Consider the following 25977-nt stretch of genomic DNA (forward strand, 5'->3'; position numbering starts at 1 on the left):
AGTCCCTCAAGCAGCTAGCCTATGAAAATTGGTGGTGACTGAATGCCTAACATAGTGAATGCTAGTGGAAATGGGGTGGGTTTAGAAGTTAAAATGTACTTAAAGAAGTTAGATATCTTCAAGTCACCAGAGCCTGATGAAATACATCCTAGAATACTCAAGGAGCTGATAGAGGATGTATCTGAGGAGCCATTAGCTATCATCTTTGAAAAGTCATGGAAGTCGGGAAAGATGTCAAAGACTGGAAAAGGGCAAATACAGTGCCCATCTATAAAAAGGGAAATAAGAACAAACCAGGAAACTACAGACCAAGTCAGCTTAACTTCTGTGCCAGGGAAGATAATGGACCAAGTAATTAAGGGATTCATCTGCAAACATCTGGAAGATAATAAGGTAATAGGTAACAACCAGCCCGGATTTGTAAAGAACAAATCACATCAAACCAACCCGATAGCTTTCTTTGAGAGGATGTCTTGTGGATAAGGAGGTAATGGCAGATGTGGCATACCTAGACTTTAATAAAGCATTTGATATAGTCTCACGTGACCTTCTTATCATTAAACTAGGGAAATACAACCTAGATGAGGCTACTATGAGGTGGGTGCATAACTGTCTGTATAACTATTCTCTGAGTAGTTATTAATGGTTCACAGTTATGCTGGAAGGGCATAACAAGTGAGGTTCTGTAGAAGTCTGTTTTAGGATCAGTTCTTCATCAACAATTTAAATAATTGCCTAGAGAGGGGACATGACAGTAGTTTGTATGATAGCCAATCTGAACCTCACCTGCGTTGTGTCTCATTTGGTGATCTACATTGGCAGTCACAATACTGCATCAAATAACATTTCATGGTTCCTGAAAACTTCAGGGAAGGGAGCTAAATGAGAGGACTATCTTGTGCCTTTCCTGTTTCTTAAGGAGGACAAGGAGAGAATACTAGAGGTGAACAGAGGCTAAGGATGTGGTATGGGTGGGTGAGGGATTTTTAGTGAACACTATGGTGCCTACTTCAAAAGAAGACTCCTACTACTAATTTAATTGATGTCTAGTTAGGGTAGGCAGGAGGGGTTTTCACTATAACTGAAAGATAGTGAATGAGGAGGGAGAGAATGCCCAAAGAGTCATTATTGCACAGTCACAACAAAGTTATGCTAAGCAAGAAGCTATGCTGCTGAGGAGGAGGGGTGTAAGCAGTGATTAGGGTGACCGGATGTCCCGATTTTATAGGGATCATCCTGATATTTGGGGCATTATCTTTCATAGATGTCTATTACCCCTCACCCTTTGTCCTGATTTTGCATACTCACTATCTGTTCACCCCAGCAGTGATTCAACATAACTTCCTCCTCTTCTGCCCTTTGTGCCCACCCCCTCCCTTATGGTGCAACTGCACTGAATAGCAAATATAATGAAGGGGAGGAGAGAAGCTAAACATAGTGTATGCTGCAAACATGAAGAAGTGCAGTGCTGTGCATTTTAACAAGAGGGTTTGCTGAACTATACAACGATTAAGCATTGATTGCTTCATTAGTGTATGATTTATGCAGCACATTGGTGTGCATGATGCTTTATATTCCTTGATTTGAAGACGTAAAGCACAGACCAAGGAGGAAATAAGGGATGCAATATAATAACTTCAATTTGTCCTAAGTAAAATTATCACTTGACTCAGTGTGAGTTCTCCCCGTTCATGCTGATGTTGGTAGCTGAAGGAGAGATTTGAGATAAGATGGTCTTAGGCTCCCTCGTGAGGATACCTTTGAAAATGACAACCTAATATACTCCAGCAATGCTCTTCACACATTTAAAAAGAGGGGGGGAACCCGTGGATGCTGCACATGAGAGCGGGGAACAAAACACACAGGTGGAAGGGATCCAGCTATGGAACCCACTTCCAGAGGAGAGAAAGATGATCGTTAGCAAAATGCTGCCAAAACGTCCTCCTCCTTTGCATCATAAGGATAAGAGGGGGAAAGACACAGCTCCTGTAGGTGTTCTGGGAACAGAGCATTGCTGCCCCTAGCGCCTCTCCTCCCTGTTCTCGAAGCAGGGAAGCTGGAGCCATGTGCCCTCCTCCCTCCCTGGTGCTCTGGGACTGGGGAGGCTCGGGCTGAGCAGTCTCCTTCCTCCGTGGGGATGGGAGGCTAGAGCTGCGCAGCCTCCATCCTCCCCAGTGCTCCGGGGCTAGGGAGGCTGGGGAATGCATGCACTCACCCCCTCCCTGTGGTGGTGGTGGTTGAATGCGCTTGGCCATGCTGCCCCACCTCCTCTTTAACCCAAACAAAAAAAGAGAGAGGAAATTAATAATCATAATAAATGAGTAATAACTTATCCCAAGCAGAGGGTTGATCCCCACAAGGAAAAGGAGCCAAATATGCTAAGAAATCCAGCAGGGAATGCCACAGTTCAGAGCAACTGTATGAAGTAAAATGCAGGACTATGTAGCACTTTAAAGACTAACAAGATGGTTTATTAGATGATGAGCTTTCGTGGGCCAGACCCACTTCCTCAGATCAAATAGTGGAAGAAAGTAGTCACAACCATATATACCAAAGGATACAATTAAAAAAATGAACACATATGAAAAGGACAAATCACATTTCAGAACAGAAGGGGGATGCGGGGGGGGGGGGGGAGGAAGGAAGGTAAGTATCTGTGAGTTAATGATATTAGAGGTGGGGATTAACTCACAGATACTTACCTTCCTTCCCTCCCCCCCCACCCCCCCCCCACCCCCCCCGCATCCCCCTTCTGTTCTGAAATTTGATTTGTCCTTTTCATATGTGTTCATTTTTTTAATTGTATCCTTTGGTATATATGGTTGTGACTATTTTCTTCCACTATTTGATCTGAGGAAGTGGGTCTGGCACACGAAAGCTCATCATCTAATAAACCATCTTGTTAGTCTTTAAAGTGCTACATTGTCCTGCGTTTTGCTTCAGCTACACCAGACTAACACGGCTACGTTTCTATTACAACTGTATGAACTGTATTATGTTCCCCCTTTGGGATCCTGTATTTTACTTTTATATGTTGTGTTTTAAAAAATCTTTAAGTCTCAAATATTTTAAATAGAGTAAAAAGACTGCAAACAAACAAACAAATAAATATTCCCTCTCTGTAGTTCCTCAAGGGCACCCACTCTATGCTCTTGGCTTCTCAACTGTCACCTCTCTTGCACAGAGACCCATGGCTGCACAGTTTTCTGGGTACACTGTGATATTCCCCAGCAAGCCAGGCTGTCTCAACAGGCCTGCCCCATCTCCACTTTGTTTTACCTAGAGACTACAAAGTAGTGCCTGTGTGGAGCAGCCATGGCCAACCAAGGGGCATGGGGACCGGGCGTGGATGGCACTATCTGGTGTATCAATAGTCATAAGTTACCACACAGCTCTTTATAAGCAAGCATGGCTATTCTTAAAGTGAAAATACTACAATGAAAACACTAAAACAATAAAAGAACCGACCAGCATGCTAAAAAGTTTTCCCGAGGCCACCCAACACCAACTTCAGATAGATGTTATTCTTTCAAAACCCAGTAAATGGATTTTCCTCTTGATTACAAATTAATAATTGTATCAGATTTGGAATCAGAACACCCATGAATAGGTTTCTCTTTCTTTACACACCTGGGACATTTGGCCTTAAAACCTTGGGGACAGATAATCAGCAGATAATGGTTCTATTTTCAAGGCATAGCTTCACAGGCTAGGTTTTTGCACAACCAAAAGTGGGAATTTGCATGTGCTTCCCCCAAGAGATTCATCAAACAGACCATATGACATTGTCCCAAACATCCACTCTTGACTGGCACAATTTAGTAAATTCATCTGAAGTTTATAACATATCCTGGGTTTACCTCCACAGATGCATACAATCCTGGCCCAAAATAATACATCAACTTTGCATTTAACACAATTTCTTTGATTTCTCACAGGGAGTTCATTCTGCCTTTTGATTTTACATGAAAGCTGGCCAGATACTGTGGGGATTGGGCATCATTATGAAACCTTGAGAAACAAGGTTGAGAAATAATTTAAACTACATAATCATAAACTGCCTATCATCCAAAAGCTATTCTATCTTTTGAAAATTACTGTGAAATGTATTAGAGGAAGCAGTTTTCTAATGCAATATTGTATGCTATTCATGGGCTCTGCATCCTAAGATTCCCAGAACATATTTCTGTCAATATACAAACATAAATCCCATTACAATTATTAGGATTCACATGCCGAGATTAGAATTCTGCTCCTAAATGCTACAGTGTTTGTGCTTCCTGTAACATATGCCTATGGGTGGAACCCAGCAAATCTGTGAATAGCTGCTTTGTATTGGATATCTGCATCTGGGGATGCAGATGTGGACATATGTGGACCATGTTTGCAGATGATGGATCAGATACAGATACATGGCATGAATTCCTGGCTCAGAGTCTTGCTCATCTGTTCAGAGGAAAATTTACCAAGCTGTGAAAGCTGGCACTTGGTAAAATAATTGCTTAATACCCACTATGACCCTATCCCCAGAGGACTAGCAAAGCTGAGATACCCATCTGTCTAGCTCATACCTGAGAGTTCATCTATAAAATTGGCCTGATTCTGTGGTCTGTATGGTCACTCTCATATATAAGGTAAAGACGCAGGCTAAGTCTACACTTTGAGCTGCAGATATGATTCTCAGTTCAAAGAGACATCCTCATGCTAGTGTAATCCACACACAGCTCTCATGAAGCTAACATCAAAAAGTGTAGACCTAGCAGAAGCAAGTGGAGGCACAGACTAGCTGCCCCAACTATGTACCTAAGGTCCAGTTGGCTTAGTACTCAGGGTTGCTAGCCCATGTCACTGCTTAGGCTACCTCAGCTATGTTACTATTTTAAGCATGCTAACTAGAAGGGACTAGCTAGCATTGGGCTAGAAGGGACAGTGGGGGTCACAGAGTCCAATCCTCTGCCAACATGCAAGGATTGGATGGTTTATACACAACATAGATCAGATGGCTATCCAGCCTCCTTTTGAAAACCTCCCATGAAGGAGCATCCACAACCACCCAAGGCAGTCTATTCCATTGTCCTACTATTTGTACAGCTAGGAAAAAATTTCCAGAGATTTCATTTAAATCTCCTTTGCCATAGTTTGAACATATCACCTCTTGTCATGCCCTCTGTGGAAAAGATGAATTTTTCTCCATCTTTTTCATAGCAGCCTTTCAAGTATCTGAAGACTGCTATCACATGCCCTTTGAATCTCCTCTTTTCCAAACTAAGCATACACAGTTGCTTCAGTCTTTACTCAGCATGGCTTGCATTCCACCCCTTTGATCGTATTTGTTGCTTGTTTGGGGATCTGTAACAGAAGGCAGGCCTCCCCACCAAGAGCACCTCCTCTCGGTCACCCAGCAAATTAGCTTTTTTGGTGCACTGGTCACCCATTGTTACTTGTTATTCTCCACCACTCTAGATCAGGGCCCACCTCTTTTCCAGACCATGGCACACTCCTACAAGGATACTGCCCCCACACTCTGGATACCTCACCCTCAATCCCCCTATTCCCACCTTGCCTCAGCGACCCACTGCCAGGCTTCATCTAGCCCCTGCTTTAGTCTGTAATGGCCACTCATGATTGGCTAAGGGGTACAGACCTGCTGTTTTTGCCTATCCTGGTTTCCTCCCCACAGCCCTAGTATGCTATGGCCTTGCTTCAGGCCCTGCAACCTGGGAGTTCACCTGGCTGGAGCTTCCCCAGCCCTGCTCTAAATCAGGACACCTCTGGCTTCCCTAACAGCTAGGTTATGTCTACACTGGCACGATCTTGCGCCAGAAATATGCAAATGAGGCTAAGCATGGAATATCGTTGAGCCTCATTTGCATATCTAATGAGCCACCATTTTTGCGGAAGAGGCTCTTGCGCAAGAAGGGGCAGCTACACTGCCCCTTCTTGCGCAAGAAAAACCCTCTTACGCTGATAATTTTCAGGAATAACGGCATTGTGCAACAACATTGCACAGGAAGGTTTATCTTGCACAAGAAGGAGCAGTGTAGACAGCTCCTTCTTGTGCAAGAGCCTCTTCCGCAAAAATGGCAGCTCATTAGATATGCAAATGAGGCTCAGCGATATTCCACACTTAGCCTCATTGCATAGCTCTGGCGCAAGATCGCACCAGTGTAGACCGTACTGGGTCAGACCAAAGGTCCTTCTAGCCCAGTATCCTGTCTACCGACAGTGGCCAGCACCAGGTGCCCCAGAGAGGGTGGACCGAAGACAATGATCGAGCAATTTGTCTCCTGCCATCTCTCTCCAGCCTCTGAAAAACAGAGGCCAAGGACACCATTTTATCCCCTGGCTAATAGCCTTTTATGGACCTAACCTCCATGAAATTATCTAGCTTCTCTTTAAACTCTATTATAGTCCTACCCTTCACAGCCTCCTCTGGCAAGGAGTTCCATAAGTTGACTACACACTGTGTGAAGAAGAACTTTCTTTTATTCGTTTTAAACCTGCTACCCATTAATTTCATTTGGTGTCCTCTAGTTCTTCTATTTAGGGAACTAATAAATAACTTTTCTTTATTAGCCCTCTCCACACCACTCATGATTTTATAAACCTCTATCATATCCCCCCTCAGTCTCCTCTTTTCTAAACTGAAAAGTCCCAGTCGCTTTAACCTCTCCTCATATGGGACCCGTTCCAAACCCCTAATCTTTATAGCAATGAAGGTAGGTTTAAAATTGGTGGAAAAAATGTTCCATTTTTTAAAGGGAAATCTTTTTAATGGTCTGATTCAAAATAAGCAAAATTAACTACAGTCTTTCTGGGCAATTTTTTCAGTCTCTGTACTTTTTTTCTGAAAGTTGTAAAGTCAGGTTGTTCTTAGCACATTCAAAGGTAAGAGAGTCTTAACTCACAAAATGGAAAGCAAATAGAGTAAGAGCAGTATTAATGGAACTGCAGACATTGCAAATACTAAGAGCATAGCTCGGTGAATATATATTTTTGCATTAATAGTTTATTTACCAAAAAAATGCAATTTCAATCAAACTGGAACTATTTGTGAATTTGATCTAGATGCCATTCACAAAGCAGAAGGAAGTGATAGTACCCTCTTGATAATTTTTAGCCAGGGCACTCCTCAGGGAGAGATGGATTTGAATGTAGATTTCCTACTTCATAAAACAATTCCCCCAACCACTGAGCTCTTCTACAACAGGACTTTTTCATTCTCTCCTGTTGAAGTTATTTCACTTTGTATAATTAATTAAATGCTCATTGGCACAGGAACTCACCTGCCCATCTGCTAAGTAAGTGGTCTAACCACTACCTTATACAATAATTTCACTTGCTTGGTCACAGATGAGTCAAGTGTTTAAACAAAGTGAAATCGCTTCAGCAGGAGAGATTCAGGGACCCCACATACACCTGCACTCCAGAATGTTACAGATGAGTAGTTAAGGCACACACCTGTGATACAAGACTCTGGGTTCATCTAACCCCAAAACATCCTTTTTTGATTCACTGAAAATTCTTCAAAATTTTCTGCATCAGTTTGACTCAAACCATTTTTCTTCCTGATGTTTTGGAATTGCCAGCTCTACCTAGGAAATTTACTTGGAGGAAAATTAACTCCAGAATAGGGGATCTTCAAAGCACCTCCATTTGGAGCTTACTAATTATCTCAATGTCTCTAACAGCCTCATCAGTATCACTCAAAAACTGACAAAAATCTCCTCTGAAGGAACGCAGATAAAATAATTAACAATTAAAGTAAAGTGAATTGTATTATAGGAGCAAGGTTGGGAAAGCACCTGCAAATGATTTGCATGAGTATAAAAATGGACCCCTTGCTTTTCTACATATTGTGAATCCAATAACCTTGAAGAACATAGTGGGAGTGTTTAGCACTGCAAGCTGGCTTAGGATTCTCAAACTTTTGGTTGGTTTGTCACAGAAGCAGCTACAGCTGGGAGCTGTTCCCAAGAGCAATGGTGCCCAACCTTGTACTGAGGTGAGTGTTTGTGAGGTTGCTATTGATTATGACTCTCTCTCTCTCTCTCTCATATATATATAATCTATATATATGGAGCAAGAGAGTATAAACTGTGTTAGTGTCCTGAATTTTCTCTTAAATTCTTAAGTATATGCCCCAAAAGTAGAACTTCAAGCACGCACTCATATTTATAAATTCTCTAACTTCAAGTGAAGCAATACTTGAACTGAAACATCTGCCTATACTTTCTCTTGCAGGTTATTCCTAATAGGGGTGTTAATCTCTGAAATATGGACTCAAGACAGGCCAGGTAACTAGATTTGACTTGCATTGAAAGGGGGGTAAATGGGTTTCAGCCCCCTCTGTAGCTTTTCAGTAAATAATGGTGGTCTGCTTCCTAGCACCATGGTCGTGCTAAGAGAAGGCATCTGGCTGCTATAAGTACTAGCCAGGTGTACGGCAGTCGTGCTTCTGACTCTTGTCTGTCAGCCTGCTCTAACATAGAAAAGCATGTCTCAAGGCACAAACTTATCTCTAGATAAATGTATATACTCAAAACTCCTGTAAAAATATGGCTATGCCTAGACTTGTGCATCAGCTTAAGGAGACATCCCTGCATTAATTCAGAATATGTACCCTAACTCTTTACCCCCTCTCCATATATCTCATCAAGCTGGGGATTACACCCCTAGCATGACTACCAAAATAGCCCCCCACATATGCCTATTTCCTCACTGGGGTCAAAGCAGTAGTATGCTCTGAGACTTCCTATTGGATCAGATCCTCTTTCTGGAGGAGGTAGTTATTTCATCCCACCCTCTAATATGAGGAAAAGCAAGGTTGGTTCTACTCCCAATGCAAGGATAGACTCTAATGGGGTCTCTACTTGTCTCAGTCTACACTGGCACATTCTCACGCAAAAACTCTCTTGCAGAAGAGCTCTTCAGAAACTCTTCCAGAAGAGAGCCTCTACAGTGGCATGTGCTTATGTGCAAGAGCATCCATGCCAATGTAGATGCTCTCTAGTGCAAGAAAGCTCTGATGGCCATTTTAACCATGGGGCTTTCTTGTGCAAGAAATTAATGTTGCCTGTCTACACTAGCCTTTTCTGGAAGAGCTCTTCCAGAAGAGGGCTTATTCCTGAGTGGAGCATCAGAGTTCTGGTGCAAGAAGCCCTGATTTTATACACTAGAATGTCAGCTTACTTGTTCAAGAACACATGGCCAGTGTAGACAGGCAGCAAGCTTTTGTGCAAGAGCGGCCACTCTTGCACAAGATCGTGCCAGTGTGTAGACAGCCCAAGAGTAGCTTTAAGAATCTTATGTGGGGTTACTTTAGGTGTTTCCTAGTGAAATACTAACCAAAGTGACACTGCTTCCAACTAATCCTATAGGAAATGGAATGCAGAGTGCCCTGATTAGCAAGCTATAGTGATTCTATCTAGCATCACAATCCCCTGCATCTTATTTGTCTGAGTGCGCTTACAACTTGCAGAAGACTAATGCCTCAGCCTTGCAAACAGCTATTTTTGTAACTGCATGTGAGTAGTTTGTGGCTATACACTTAATCCTATGTAAAAGTGAGTCTCACAGAGCAGAGTCTGTGGGACTGAGTCCCTAACTTACAATTGGTTTTGCTCCTAATAGGCCTCCTGACAAGCAGTGACCCTGTATTCACATCAAGGCCACAAGCTTAGTAACAATCACAGGTTGAGAGAACACAATGGCCTTGCAGGCTGAAAATAGAGGCACCCTAGCCCTCTAACTGTAAAGTGTTATCTGTGATATCCAGGGCCTTATCACTCATAGCGGTCCCCCCTCCCCCCAATAACTGATCCTTTGCTCACAAGAACTAGTCACCAGTCTCACCAAATGCTCCTGTAACACACAGCACTTCAGTGCCCTTATAAAACAAAGGAACCTGTGAAAATAGCATTAGAATCTATCAGGAGTGCCAATGCGATGCAGGGGAGCAATTGCCCTGGGTTGTGGCAATTTAAAGGACCAGGGTTGCCACTACTACGGTAGCAGGGGCTGGAGCCCTGGGTGGTGGTGAGAGTTGTGGGAGTAAAGGGTAGCCACATGCCCTGTCCAATGAAGTCTGTCACCAGCTCTGAATGATATGGCCTCCTCTTGACTTTAACAATGTACTCCTGACTCAAAACTAAACTTTCACCCAAAGTTTTCAGCTTGTCCATTAAGCCTGGTTGACTTTCCTTTTCATGAAGCAAATCCACTGCTAGGAGAAACTTAGAGCCCTGGAATCCTTCACCTTCTCTGCAACTTGAAATACACTGAACAGACCTTAGCTCTTCAAAACAGGGTTCCCTTCCCCTGTTAGTCACTGGTTCCTGTTTAATTTATTTAGGTAGTTATGGCAGATAAAACAATGCTTCAGTAAGGAGAGATCTAGACTATAAAACAGCTGTGGCATAAATAGGAGTAAGTTTCCTTCTGAAGGGTCTACCAACACTCAGACAAGTGATTGGCTTCTAACTACAGACTTGCAGAACATACACTAAAATGCATATAGATTATATACAGGGATTGTAACATGTTGCATGTCCCTTTCTAGTAAACTCATGAATCCCTGTGCCATCTACCAGTTAGTCTCAGGGGTCCTTACGACTTATATGGACTTTTGCTTTCTCTAACTTGGTGAAATTACAGGTGGCATGGTCTTAACATACTAATATGAGCTCCTGTTTAGCCCCAGAAGGGGAAGCTTTTCAGTAGTGAGGAGGGTGACTTAAAGCACTTTGTATCTTGCTTCCAAGTGACTCATTGTAACTAAGATGTCTTAACATCTCTCTAGGCTCCCTGAGTTCAGAGTGCCTGGGGAACCTCCTGCGGGTCATACTGCATTCAGAGTACTTTGAGGACAAGTATCTGACCTTTGCTGCTGTTGGTAAGATGACCCAGTGGCTTAAGGAAAGGCTGGGCAGGGAGGGAGGAGGCATACTTACTAGCTTTTAATAGCATACCCCACTTATCAACACCAAACTCTAGTCTACCTAACAATAACATGCATTGTGGCTTGAAGTCTGTCAATCTCTTTTTTTTATATATATATATATATATATATATATATATATATATATATATATATATATAAAAAGAGCATTTGCACTTGGTGTCTCTCTGTAAGACTGTATTCAGTAATTTCTAATGAGGCCACTTAGGGATTTGGGGCAAATTCATCAGGGATGGTACTTGGTCCTGCTGAGAAGGCAGGGGACTGGACTCTAGGACCTTTCAAGGTCCCTTCCAGTTCTAGGAGATAGGCAATCTCCATTAATTTAAAAAGGAAAAAACAAAGACTTGTTGATAGGGGAGCTCCTCTGAATTGGTCAGACTAGCTGGACTGACTTCTGTGGAAAATCCTCACTTGTAGTAGGAAGAATAGGTACAGTTACCATGACATCTGTGGATATGGTAAGTCTCCAAATCTGGGTTTATTAAGATAGGTCATGCTATACTTCATAGGTGAGATCCTAGGTAAATGTCAGGACTAATGTGTCTTTAACCTTACAACTCAGTTGTTGCCACTTGACTGCCTTCAAGACTGCAGAAGTATAACTGAATTCACTTTTTCACATCAAAGTGAATAACACTCCTAGCACTGTACTTCCTATGGATAGCCTGGTGGCAAAATGTGCAAGTAGGCCCTTTACACTTCTGACAACATGCAGAGGACCACAGCAAGATGGAAGCCATGAGTATATGTAACTCACCCTTGATTGCCACCAATCTGCTAGACTGCTGACTTGTGGGCTTCATGCTCAGTATAGTTCCTGAGTAGGAAATGAAAGGGTCAGGAGAAATTTAGACTCTATAGCACTAGTCTTACAGCTGTGATTCAGGGCCTTGAGTGCCAATGCAATCAGAAGTCTGATGTTGGTCATCAGCAATCAAGATGGACACCAAAGTAATGCTCACAGTAAGGTAACCTTGGAATGGCTCTGGATGACCTGGGTAACTGCATGGCAATGTTGAGGACCCAGAGTTGTTCTGACAGCTATAATCTAAAACTTTCAGATCAGTTTGGCATAGCCCAGGAGATTGATGAAACTCTAGCAGCACAGTGTGGCTACACCATAGAGTATAACTATTGGGGTAACATTGAATTCCGTGCTTCTATTCTAAGCTGCCACACTCATATTGAGGTAAGTCTCCTGGAATTAAAATCTAAAAGTAAAGCATGTTAAAGTCCAAGTTTTACAGAGTAAAGCAGTATATTGCTACATAACTATTTATTGGTGCCGATTAGAGCTGTGGGGAGAAGGGCACAGCAGTGGTCTTTCTACCACAGTATGCAAGCTAATATGCAAGCATGAAGATACTTTTTCTATAGAAGAAATAGTACCCCACCAATAGATGAACAGGCAACTCTACCTGCCCCACTTGCAGCAAGTAATCTTGCTCTGCAACTTGGTATCTGAGTAGCTATATTACTCAACCTAATCTAGACTTCCCTTATCCTTAAGTACCTGTTTTAATGTGATAACTGTTAGTTTGGTACCCTGACCCCTTTCCATCTATTTTAAACATCCTTAATGTGGGTTCATACCTAGTTCCTCTGTCTGAACACCGAGGACATAGCTGTAATGCCTAACCACTTCATTATGGAACAGCCTCTGTATCCCCATGGGGGTGGGTGGGAAGGAACTCATCAAGACTCAAGATACTTGAGTCAAAGCTGTCACTGTCTCTTCAGAGTGATGTATACACAGTAGCTATACAAATCCAAGCAGCCACTGATCCTGACATGAAAAATGCTGCAACTCACTTGAAGACTGTGCATTGCCCTTACGGTCCATGGCATTCAAGAGAGCTAGTATGTGAAACCAACTACATGGAGGTAAGCTCACCCACTGGTCTTCCATGGGGGGGGGGGGGGGAAGGGGAAGAAGGCACTTCTAAAAGTGTGATCTGGATGTCCCCTGGGATGGGAACCTGAACCATCTGGCTGGTAAAGCACTTACCACACGCAGTGCATTCTGCCTGTAACAGAAGTCCAATAGTCCATGGCCCCCCTGAAGACCATCTGATTCATGAGTATGGCCTGAAGAATCACTCCACCTGTGAAGTTGGGTGGCCAAATGTTGTTGTGCTCATCAATTTGGCTCTAAATGAGCTCCTTTCTCCTGGATACTGTTTTGAATCCTCAAATATGGGAGTCCACCATAAGGACAGGGAGAGGGGAATTAACACCAGTCTTTGGCTTCCTAACAAGAAATGTGAAGTAGAGGCACACCGCACTTGTGGTCCCTGAGTTGTACAGCTGCCCAGGGGAAGAGATGCCACATAGATGATCTAGCAAAGATCAACTAACATGTGTCCAGGTGCCCCCTGCTGCCTTGTAGCTACAAGGCTTCCATTTGCTGGTGCTACAGAGCAAGGTGCTGACACCCAGGTGTTCCTCCTCTTTCCACCTCTGTCCACCTAAGGTGGATGCAGGACCTGAAACAATCCTCATCCTCTGCCAAAGGCCTGCCCCTTTCTAACCTCTCCCCAAGCTACATAACCTGAGGATTGTAGAAGAATAGGTTGGGGTATGGGCACGCCTTCTCACAGTAGGAAGCAAAGTGCCGCTGCCTCCCTGGAGGGACGGGGCATAGCAGACCAGGACTGGCTCACTTGGCTTCCTGCAGATCCCACTGCCACTGAGGGCAGAGGTGGGTCCAGGGAATATGTTCCCCCAAACAGGCCCACAGATGGAAAGGCTATGCCTGTACACCTTTCTGCAGAGGAGGGGAGAGGGACTACTTGTTTCAGATGCTGCATCTGAGGACTGCAGTGTCAGGGTGGAAATTTTCTGAAAGATAGTACATGGTCTAGGGCAAGTGGCAGGAGAGAAACTGAATGTGCTGAATCTCCAGAGTGGGACTAGGCTTAGAGCAGGAAATTTAAATGACTCTCTTTGAAGAGGCTATACATATAGTATCTCAACTTCCCCAGCTCATACTTGCAGGAAGTACCAAGAAATAATACTATGCATGGTTGCTGTGATCTTGTTCTTGCAAAGTGTTTCAACAATGCATTGACTTATTTCTAAAACTTTGAATAGTGTATTTTAAATGCCTACCCTTTCCTGGCTAGTCAGATCCCTAAATTTCATAAATAGATGGAAAAATTAGAGGTGGCACTTCTGTCACTAGACTAAAATGGAAAGAGGGTATCTGGCTTCTCTACACCAGTCACCTAAAAGACTGGCAAATGAAGGACCAAAGATCAGACTCAAGGGAAGCTATTTTCACCAGGGGAATGTGACTACTTGTGGGGATTAAACAAGACATCAGTGTCACTAATGGCAGCTGTTCTCTTGGAAGGTGTCTGTCAAGAGGAATGTTCCACAGATAACAGACTTGCTCCAAGATGAACCTGAGGACTGGGCACTAGCCTTTCCAGAGGTAAGACTAACTAGACATGGCATTAAAGTAATGATGTACAATTATTCCAACAATGTATTACCCTGAAGTAAGCCTCCAACATGCAAGAAGTAAACAGAATTCCTGGTCTAAACCTGATGTCAAAATCTATTTTACATCAGACAAAGTATACCAGACCCCTTCTCTCCTTGACAATGGCACTTTTGAGGCAGGTGTAGACATGTATAGTCCTATTAGATATCACAAGGAAACAAGCTGATGCTAGCCAATATGGGGAGGGATAGTGAGTAATCAGCTACTTAACTCTTCCTTTCTAAGATAAGGTGGGGGGGGGGGGGGGGCTGGATCCCTTTCTGAAGGTGATACAATGCAAGACACTACCCCATACATCTGTCTCACCTAATGTCCTGGGACAAACCACTACAACACTAGTGCTACATAAGCATCTACTAAAGAGCACTTGCTTTCCAGGACTGCAAGATGAGCTCCTTGAAAGCTGCTTAAGGGTAGCTTTGTTCCAGGCTGGGTAGGGAGGATAGAGACTCTTGAAGCCTGACTTGTTTACAAGTCCAGTTGTGGCAAGGAATGTGGTACAGCCTGATATACTCCTGTGACTGGTAAAGACCTATGGCTTGAGCATTGCTCTGTCTCCCTTAGGCAACAGCTGGGGTAGTGTCCATTTGGCAAGTAGTATTTCATCTGCCCACTGGAAGGAAGGCTCTGTTAGCAAGTGATGCTCTGCATGCTGGCTATGGACTCAACACCACAGACACTAGGATTTTGCTGAGAGCTCCATTCAATGCTGCAGAAGCTCAGCTAGTCAAGGTTGGTGCACTTGCTTGTTACCTGTGGTGTCCTGTTGCATTGCACAGCTTGAACATCTACTCTTGCAGGTTCAAGGAGTGACATTCTCTGCAGTGAGAGCAAGTACATTCTACAAGCAGCGATGGATGATCTTGATGGTAGATACTGCTGTGGCCTGTCCCGTAGGTGAGACTCTCCTGATACCGATCTGATACTTAACACTCTTCAGCTGCATCTAGACTGGCATGATTTTGCAGAAATACTTTTAACAGAAAAATTTCCATTAAATATTTCCGCAAAAGAGCGTCTAGACTGGTATGAATGCTTTTGTACAGAAGCATCCATGCCCAGTATAGATGCGCTTTTGTGCAAGAAAGCTCCTATGGCCATTTTAGCCATCGGGCTTTCTTGAGCAAAAAAATAAGGGGCTTGTGTACACTGGCCCTCTTGCGCAAGAGGGCTTATCCCTGAGCAGGAGCATCAAAGTATTTGCACAAGAAGCACTGAGTTCTTAAATTAGAACATCGGTGCTCTCGCGCAGATTCAAGCGGCCAGTGTGGACAGCTGGCAAGTTTTTGTGCAAAAGTGGCTTTTTTTGCACACTCTTGCCAGTCTAGACACACCCTTCAGCTTTGAGAATTAGCGGATATTGATGGAAATGCCTGACTAATGCTATTCTTCTTAAGATGGGGTGGATTATACCAATGAGACCATTACATGGACCATTCCAAAAAACCTCCAACCCCTCTCTGCTGGGGCAACTATCTTCAGTGACTTGCTTGTTGAAATGGGTGTGGATCTTCACAAGCTTGCTGCCAGAGAAACTGCTTCCAGGAAATATGTGCTACTGAACAGTACAGACGCCATTACCATTCAGATACCCATAGGTGCAGAAGGTGGCTATTACAAGGTTAGTGGATGCCTTTTGGCCTGAGCTATAAGCGAAGGGGGAAATTTCCCCTTTCCCCCATAAATGAAAAGGGACTTTAGCAGATGAGGGGTCCTACTGAACATTGAAATAGGAGGCACGACTGAGTTTCCCAAGTCAGTGCTCCTAATACTGCACCTAGTCAGAGATTGGATCTTCCAATTGGCTGATGGCTGTCTAGCTTAATATCAGGCACTGGAACTACTGTACCTCTCTGAACCAATGAGGTTCCCCACTTGCTACTTAATGACTGACACTCCCCTTTTATACAAAGCCTGACTTGGGAGGGGCTTTCATTTGGAAGAACAGTCCTAGAAGTACAGGGAGTGAGCAGTCTCGAGTTGAGAGCTACCTGCCCCTTGAATTTCTGCTCCTGGGAAAGCTTTCCAGAACTGCAACAAAAGCCACAGTTGTGCCAACTAGTTATTAGGTCACTTAATGTAGCTTAAGCTGCATCTCCCCTGTCCTGGTGACTAATGCAGTGGGCTAAAATTTCTCTTGACCTTTCAGACCCACGTGAGTGAGGGACAACATGGGACAAAATACAACATTAACTTGTTTTTGGAACATCAGTGGGAAGACAACAGGTGGGGAGTGACCAAGCATACCATCATCAAGAAAATAGAAACTCCATTTAAACTTGTACCACCCACAATTACAAACTGTAAGTAGCTGGGATAGCTCAGTGGTTTGAGCATGGGCCTAGTTCAACCCAGGACTGTTAGTTCAATCTGAGAGGGGCCATTTAGGGATCTGGGGCAAAATCTGTCAGGGATGGTACTTGGTCCTGCCATGAGGGCAGGGACTGGACTCAATCTCTCAAAGTCCCTTCCACTTCTGAGAGGTATCTCCATCTTCCCTCAAGAATAAAGACTAACCTTTTGCCTCTCCTTCCTAGATACCAACTCCAGCATTAGGCTGGTCAATGTGACTGTAGGAATATTCCTGCCAGATGTGGAACTGGTCAACTTGACCATAGATGCTACAACTGTAACTGTCCCTGAAGCACTTCAATATGGATACAAAGTTTATGAAACAAGATACCCTAATGGAAGCAAAGGCTATGTAATAGAAACACCATTTGATGTGCCCCTCATTAAAAAAGAGGTGGGTCTGTATCTGTACCTAAAACACATGTTGAAACACTGTGTGCTGACTGGAGGATTTTAAATGTGACTGCTGTCTCTTTCAGTACTTAACAGAAGACACTAGACTATATACGCTGAATGTCACACTTGGCTTTGATGTACAGCCAACACATGAGACCTTCAGTGTCCCAGTCATAATCATCTCTCCTGTACAGGATGCAGGTAATAAGACCAAGATAATGTTCAAACCACTCCAGTGAGACTCGGGGCTAATGCAACTCCAGCAGAGCTAAACTGTCAGAACTGCTAATATGACTTTCATCAAACATTCCTTCATTACAGTGTTGCCTAGTGCAAGGGGATTCTGTGACAAAGAGAACCTGTATCTAACAGTTATTCGTGGCAACGTGGATCAAAACTGGCTGCCCTTCATTTCAAACTTGAGCCTGTCACCAGAGGCTGCTCAGAAGCACAACTACAGACTAGATGACAATGGCACACACTTCACCATTCGTGTTCCCCTCTATGCACCTCACATCCTATATGAGGTAAGGAAGACAAAATGAGCATGGTGTCTAGCCCCTAAAAGAGGGGGAAACCCTCCCACCAAGCAGCCTGGTCTTGGCATCTTCAGAGGGCTTAAGCTCAGCTGTGGGGCTACAGGCTCTCTACCAGAGAGCCTCTTCTGAAGGTACACAAATAAGGAAACATTTGTGTAGCTGTACAACAGGCTACAGACTCTTCTCACTAGTGAGGTCATATAAACTTCACAAAGATGGACTTGTACTGACCTATAGAATCTACCCTTAGATGTAGGCACAACTTAGCCATATTCTAAATCTGGCATAGAACACAGGTTGATTCTCATTGTCAAGTATAGAGACTCTAGTTGTATTAAGGAGGTGATGCTTGATAGCACATGAGCATGGACTCCTGCCTATTCAACCACTTCTCTAAAAGATTGAGCCTCTGTCCTACTAAATCATAGCCCTCGAGCCCAGGTATGAGGCTGTTAACTGAAGTTTGAGGTTCTAGTTTCCTTTCTGGAACCATCTTGGATCTGGTTTTTACCCACTACACTACTTCCACTTAAGAGATCAAGGCAGCACTGTACCTTCCTTACAGCTGCTTTCTGCAGGGTACAATTGGCTACTCTCCTCCTAAGTAGGTCTACAAGTTTGGCTTCCTGAAGGTCAGACAGGACCACAGTTCCTCATGATGCAATACTAGCATGTATCACCAAGCTACTTGCCAGTAAGTGCTAATCCTAGCTAGAAATTGTTAGTGGCCAATCCTATAGGCATCTAACTGAGCACAAAGCTTTGAAGGTCCTAAATTTTGGATTGGTGTACTTAAGTACAAACTCTCAGAGGGATTTTAAAATCATCATTGTAGAACTAAAGATGGCTGGGCTACTGGACATGGTAGCTGAATAAGAACAAATCTTGAAGTTCTCATGTGTGAACTAAATGCCTCAACCTCAAGTGTACACTACACTCATAATGGAGCCATCTCTTCTCTACTTCTGGATACTGGAGTCTAACAAGACTATCCCAACAGTACTCTACTAAACTTGGTAAAACAGACTGACAAAGAGCTCAAATATGCCATTATGTGGCTGCTTAGTTGCAGAAGTAGTAAATAGACTACACTACTCCAGGAGGATGGTGTCCTAGTTAACTAGTTTTGCAAAATAAGTAGCATCTCCTTTCAATGACTTGTGATCTGACTGACTTTCCAGCAAACATTTTCTACTATCCTGGGCAATAGGCTTAACCAGGTGAGCAAGGTTAGTCCATGGCATCCAAGCACTGCAAAGCCAAAATCTTCTCCTATTGGAGTGTCAGGGATGATACCTCTGGAGCACTGTCACCTAAGTGACATATACAAAACTCTGGTCCTGGTGAGGACATTGGTGACAAGACTATCTTTAGCATTAATTGACCTGGCATGGCAAGTCCAACTCCCAAGTGAGTCTAATCAATAGATTAAAATGTATTGTGATCTCTCTTAGGAAATTCATCCTTCTGGAATAAGAGCTTCTCTACATTTAACAATGAAGGATAATACTCTTGCTGATATGACAGACTTCTCAATCTCTTGCAGATTTTCACCTGAAGAACTAATAGGTAAAAATCCTTGTCAGCTTGAAATAACTAGCTAAAATGACCTAGATTGTTCCTGGCTTTCTCCTGGGGCTTGGAGAGGGGGGCAGGAAATGCTTGAGTATAATGAAACATGCTTGTTTTCAGAGTGTCTGCCAAATGGAACAATGTCTATCACTGCACTGAAGTTAGCAGGCATCGAAGACCTGGACACAAGCTTGTTTGTATTGAGAGACAGACAATGCAGGCCTGCTACTGTGACAGAGAAGAGTGCAACATTCATATTCAGTGTGAACACCTGTGGAACAAGTAGAAAGGTAAAGGAATCATACTGACGTGTCCAATGGCAGGAGCCATAGGACCTGTTCAGCAGAACATAGCTGTGAAACATTCATAGATGGCTTTCTAGATATTAGTGACACCTCCATCTAACAATATTGACCTTTTCTGATTCCTGCATTCTCTGGCTTATCAAATGTCTCAGGATTCTGATAAACAGAAGACAGCAATTTTTTTGGTTGCCTACATAGTTTGCTAAACATCTGGTTCTCTTTACCTGCCTCTGAGAAGCTGGTGGTAATGAATCTACTGTGGTGACCCAATGACAAACAGGAATGGCTGGCAGGAGAGCATTGACTACAATGCAAGTTGCTTCCTGTACCAAAGACTCCTATCTATAGATTACACAGGAATGAAACTTGTGTATAAACTACACTAACTTATGCACAGCATGTGTCTGTTAACTGAGCAAGACAGGTTGCACAGTGCAGCTGCTATTGTCACTAGGGACACTGGCCATACTGGATCACACTGACTTGTGACAAGTGGTCAAAGGCCCAGCTAGTCCAGTAACCAGTCTTTATGCCAGGTGCCCCAGAGGGAATGACCAGAACAGATAACTAAGTGGGCCACCCTGTCACCACACAGCCTAAAATACCCAGGACTTGCAGGCTTTTATGCTGTTTGGTCTGACTGAAGACTTGTGCAATGCACATCTGTATTGCAATATCAGGGGAGGGGAGGAGAGGGGTGAAGAAACAGCCACTCAACACTAGGATTGGCGAGTACTTATGATATTCCCCTTTAGCTATGCAGTCAATGTGGTATCCAACAGTAGCATTTGAAGCACTTGGGTACCTCCTAGCAGCTTAACTTTTTTTTATGGTCTCAAGCTAAATCCTGGCTTCTTTCAGTTTGAGAACACAGTTATGATCTATGAAAATGATGTTTCCTACTTCAGACCTGGCAGCACTACACCAATATACCAGTAAGTAGTGTATCCTTGGGGGGGGGGTGGATTCTCTGTATAAACAAAGTAGTCTAAACTTTACTTTCTGTCCCCACACAGATTAAAGTGCGAATGTCACTATATAATAAATGAGACCATTTTTGTCCAGTATGGCACCAAAAACAATCCAGCACCCAGTATAAATCCAGGCTTTGGCACTCTGGCTCTGATCTTGCAGCTGTACAGAGGTAAGGGGACAACACTGAGCTGGCTTTCCAGTGGAGTGGCTGGCTATTAGAGTAGCAGGAAGTGACTTGGTAGGATAGTGACTTGTGTTACAGCTACACTCAACATTCTTACCTTCCCCACACATGGGTTCCAAAAGGCACCCTCCCTCTGTCTACATGCAGGATAAATAAACCACTTCCAGGAGTGTCTTTGCCTTCTAGGATCCCATAAGGGATAGTTCTTCCCTGTCCCCCGTCCCCCCCCCCGTCCCCCAGTCAAAGTACTATGTCGCACCTTTGAGGGGACCCAGGTGGGGACTCTTCTAATCTTTCTCAGCCACCCATGTCCTTATAGTACTTAATAGTGAGTTTCAGCTCTGAGCCATTTAACCCTCTAGTATAAGGCAGTATCCCACTTGGTTAGATCTAGATGAGGGGTCTGAGCTGGAAAAATCCCACAGCCTTCTTCCCCCAGTCACTCAATTCCCATTCTCCAAAGATTGTTACTTTGTACCCATATAATATATCCTTAAATTGCCATTGTAGTGAAATGAAGGGTGATGTTTGTTTGGGTTGGTGAGGCCTTGAACCCTCAACACCCATGGCTGAGGGATTTCTTAATGCATCAATACTACATTCACTCTTCCAGATAAGTCTTATTCTGACTCCTACATGGAAACAGAGTATCCTGTGGTAAAATACTTGAAAGAGGCACTGTATTTTGAAGTGGAACTGCTCCAGTCAGAAGACCCACAATTAGAGCTATATCTAGAAGACTGCTGGTCTACCACTTCCCAGGACAGAGACAGCAGCCCACAGTGGTCTATCATTACAAACAGGTAACAATATCCTCCTCACCTGAGTCTCATGCCATACTCGCAGCTTGCAACAGAAGGGAAGATGCTGCCCTGCTATGGCTCCTGTCTTTCCTGCTGCCACAGGCTATGCTGCTTGTGACCTAGTAACAGGCCTCCTGATCTTCTGCTCAGTCTTCACTGAGTAGGGGGAGCAGGAGCTTCTCACTTGGAGTGATAGCTTTGGCAGCAGCTGCTGTACTGAAGTGCTCAAGCTCTTGAAGGCTCAGCTTAGACAGTACCACCACTCCAAGTATGGTGGTAACACTCTTCACCCCCACTCCATGTGCAATGCACATTCTAACTTATTTCCTTCTGAGATCATGAATTGCAGTACTGCTTGATCTGCATGTTGGCTTTAAGCATGAAACAATTCTTGGTGTTCAAAATGCTTAATCTATCCTGGCTGGAGTATTGACTTGTTTTTTTTGGTTTGGTCACTTAATCCTACATTCTAGAATAGTTGTACCTTGTATCCTTTTTTTGGGGGGGGGGATGCAGCAGGGATTGGCTTCCTCTAAACTTCAGCCACTGTATATGAACCCTTTAAACTCAAATTCTAACGTTAGAGCTATAGAACTGCAGCAGTGCTTTTGGGTCTGCAAACATTAAAACCTAGTGAAATCTAAGACACAGGCAGTAAATATCAGGAACACAAACTTGGTATTTGACTGTCAGGCTCAAATTTGTATATCAAGGTTTGAGTGTGTAAATTGCAATTTTGTTCCACTCAAATTTTAAGCATCTAAATCTGAAAGCCATTATCTTCCTCTCTAGAAACTGGTTGACTTAAGAGTACTGTAATGGTTATCCGCAGAAAACTGATACCCAGGGCCACTTAGAGAACTCTCAGGTGCCTAAAATTGCCCCCTAAATCTGAAAGGACACTCCTTGTTTCCCTGACATATTGACCAAAACTAGAGGGGAAATCTTGATTACTCTGCCCCTTCTGACTTTATTCCACGGGCACAAAGATTGTATAATACAAACCCTGCCTTGAAGAAACTTCATAAGGGCTTATCTATACCTATATATCTTTGTAGTGTGATAGACAGATACTAAAATTGCCTACTAGTTGATGTGGTTTTGTCTAGCTCATACTGTAGCAAGGCAACTAGTAAATCTCATGTAGCACTCTTTCTAACTAGCTTGCAATCTAAAGCCTCTAACTTCACTCTTGCTTCTCCAAGCTGTGAAAATGCAGAGGATGCCTATCAAACAACCTTCCACAAAGTAGATCGTAACTCAAGAGTGAAGTTTCCCACTCATCTGAAGAGATTTGAGGTGAAAATGTTCACTTTCATGCAAGATGGAAAAGCATTACTGGAGCAGGTGAGTAGCTGCCTTTAAGTACGAAGGCACTAATGAACCTGGAATACCTGTATAAAACAAGTACTGAACCAAAGGCTTAACCTGACTCCTACCCAACAAGCCTTCCTGGAAGCTGCAAGTGACCCTGTGTATTGGAACGCAAGATGAGAAATTAATCAAATGGCTGCTATACACAATGATCATTCCTTTCCAAGTCACTGAAATGGTAACCATGTTATAGCAACATCCTGTTTATATTTGGAACTATCTTGCAGATATACTTCCACTGCAGTGTGGTGATATGTGATGCTAGACGACCAGCTTCAGATGGTCTCTGTGCAAAGAGATGCATTCCTAGAAAACAAAGGTTTGGTAAGTAGATGACACTTAATCAGTACTCAGGATGTGAATATAGGCAGAGCTGATGGCACACTAGTGCCAAAAATATTGACTGCAGGTATAGATTCCCTCAGACCTGCTTATATTAAGCTTTTTCTAATTGTCTCAGGCTTCTGATCAGCCTACAGCAAGACTTTTTTTTTTTCTTCTCCCCTCCTACCCCCCTCTGTTCAGGTCGTAGTGTTGAGGCCTATCATATGCATGGGCATGTGTCTTCTGGAGCAGTCCTTATGGAAAGTAAAAAATGAACTTGCTGCTACAGTCAAGGTAAAACAAGGACTTTAACAGACTACAGTGCTACAGCAACCTATTCAACTACAGTGTAACACTTTCTTCATTATCTGCAAAATACTTGTATAGCTGATCTAAATGCACAAAAAAAATGAGCTAAAGCTGTCTGGCTTAGCCTTTTTCTGGAAACTTTAGATACAAATGCCAAATAACTAGTTAAGTTCTCAACTTTATTCTCCTCTTACCTGCTTGAGCTCTCACTTTAATAGTGGTGTTTCAGACGTAAGCACATACCAGAGCCTGGACAAGCTTCTGCTAGCCACCTCTTTGGTAACTCTATAGGAGGTGCAAGGAAGCAAGTCTCAACACAAATCAGTTGGATACATTATGTTTAAAGTTGCTTAAATGACTAACTGGGATATGCTACTATAACCAGAATCCTGGTGGGCCATACATTACTGAACCAAAATACATGTTCATGCTGCTACTGGGAAGGTTGACTCAAGAGGCTGTTTCCCTCGACTAAGGCCTTGTTTAGTATTCTGTTTTGAGCACTTTAAGTGTCAAACCTGCTCTGTCACTGGATTCAGTACCATTAAGCCACTGCTCCTTCATGCCTGTCACGTTCAAAACCATGCTGCTCTGAAGATAGAATTAAAAATTAGACACACAAAGCTAAGAATATAGATGAGCGCCTCTAATCAACTGTTCCTATTTCTATTCTCAACTTTTTTTCTACAGCTCACAGGTCAATAGGGCTGACATTAAATGTGTGCAAACTTGTAACTGGATCAAAAGATGTCAGCCCTACAAAGTGACAAGCACATTTGGACTGATTGCCTCCATCTTTCATTATGGAAGCTGCATATGTTAATAGCAAGGGTCTGTACTGACATGCAATGGCAAACACTGCAGCTTACTTGAGGTAAACACTACTCAAGGCAAGGTCTCAAACTATTAATCTCTATAGTACTTCAATCACAGTCTGTCACTTGATCTACAAGCTGTGCTTTCTCTAGGCACTTAGAATTAATCTGCTAGCCTCCAGCTAGCAAGTTCCATTAAATTTATAGAGGGGCTAATGTAGGACTAAAGTAGTCCTGAGCAAGTGGGTATCACAGAGTTGATGGGATAATACGTGACTGATATAGAAGGGTACAGCTTCCTCAAGATGGATAGGCAGGGGAAAAATGAGTTGCCTTGTATAGCAAATTTATACACTGAGTAACCAGGTTAGGCTAAAAGGGATTTAAAGAGGTGATGTCATGCTATGGGTCTACAAGCCCAAACAGGTACCTGAGGCTTTTAAATAAACAATTTGGAGTGCGGTATTTGGTAGTCTCCCAACTTGTCTAGTTAGGACTTCAACTAACACAGCAGGACACAGATATCTGAAATTTTTGAACTGCACTAGGGACAAACTTCTCTTTCATATTCAGAAGGTTGAGCAGCTGGGGGCAAGCTGTGTTCGATTTGACTTGAACAAATAGGGAGGAACTAGTTGAAAGTGAAAGGCAGCTTGGGTGAAAATGATTGTGAAATATAACTTTACCTGTTCCTTAGAACTGTGGAAGGGAGAACAACACACTAAAGCCAAAGGGCTTTCAGGCAAACAGATTTTAGTAAACTCAAATGCTGTGTCTACATTGGCCCCTAATCCATAATAGGGATGCAAATGTAGCACTCTGGAATAGGCAAATCTGCAGGGGATTTAAATATCCCCCGCAGCATTTGCATTAACATGGCTGCCACTTTCCAGCTTGTAGATAAGCCGGAGAAAAGCGCCAGTCTGGACACGATCCTCCAGAAAATAAGCTCTTTCAAGTAGGAATATTTTCCGGAGGATCACATCCACACTGGCACTTTTCTCCAGCTTATCTACAAGCTGGAAAAAAGCGGCAGCCATGTTAATGCAAATGCCGCAGGGGATATTTAAATCCCCCACAGATTTGCCTATTCCAAAGTGCTACATTTGCATCCCTATTACGGACTAGGGGCCAATGTAGACATAGCCAAAGAGCTGGTAGGTAAGGTCCCATGGGGGAACAAGACTAAGAGGAAAAACTGAAGACAGGTGGCAGTCTTAGGGCTATTAAGGGCCTACAGGAAAACATTTAATTGCATAGGAAAGAATAGCAGGAGCCCACCTCAAATCAACCAGGAGCTCTTACATGATCTAAAATTCAAAAAGGGGTCATAGTCAAGTGGAAGCTAGGCCAGATAACAAAGGATGAATAAAAGCAAACATAGGTATGCAGGGGCAAGATTAGAAAGGCAAAGTCACAAAACAAGCTAAATCGAGCTAGCACCAGAGTAGCATTAATATATTCTACAAGTGTATATTAGAAGTAAGAGGAAGACAAATGACCAAGTCATTCTATTGTTCAGTGATGAGGGAGAAATAACAGGAAACATGGAAATGGT

The 25977-nt window shown here is 43.2% G+C and overlaps 1 protein-coding gene across 2 annotated transcripts; it reads left to right on the plus strand.

Moving 5' to 3' along the window:
• Nucleotides 1-7854: 7854 nt before the first annotated feature.
• On the plus strand, nt 7855-25048 carry LOC102446806 (uncharacterized). 2 transcript variants are annotated; one of them, XM_075923450.2, is made up of 22 exons: nt 7855-8005; nt 8245-8297; nt 10802-10894; nt 12025-12152; nt 12704-12847; nt 14319-14399; nt 15036-15203; nt 15272-15368; nt 15869-16092; nt 16621-16774; nt 17009-17217; nt 17303-17420; nt 17541-17746; nt 19213-19327; nt 19451-19620; nt 20497-20570; nt 20652-20779; nt 21408-21597; nt 22803-22944; nt 23199-23295; nt 23497-23589; nt 24295-25048. In XM_075923450.2, the coding sequence occupies exons 1-21, from the start codon at nt 7983-7985 to the stop codon at nt 23568-23570; spliced, it is 2688 nt and encodes an 895-aa protein (XP_075779565.2). In that variant the 5' UTR covers nt 7855-7982; the 3' UTR covers nt 23571-23589; nt 24295-25048. The 2 variants fall into 2 exon arrangements, with proteins under 2 accessions (XP_075779565.2, XP_075779564.2); XM_075923449.2 differs by lacking the exon at nt 24295-25048 and having other exon boundaries at nt 23497-23708.
• The last annotated feature ends 929 nt before the right edge of the window (nt 25049-25977 follow it).

Source organism: Pelodiscus sinensis, chromosome 3 (assembly GCF_052426305.1).
Source record: "Pelodiscus sinensis isolate ZL-2025 chromosome 3, ASM5242630v1, whole genome shotgun sequence".
Classification (NCBI taxonomy): domain Eukaryota; kingdom Metazoa; phylum Chordata; order Testudines; family Trionychidae; genus Pelodiscus; species Pelodiscus sinensis.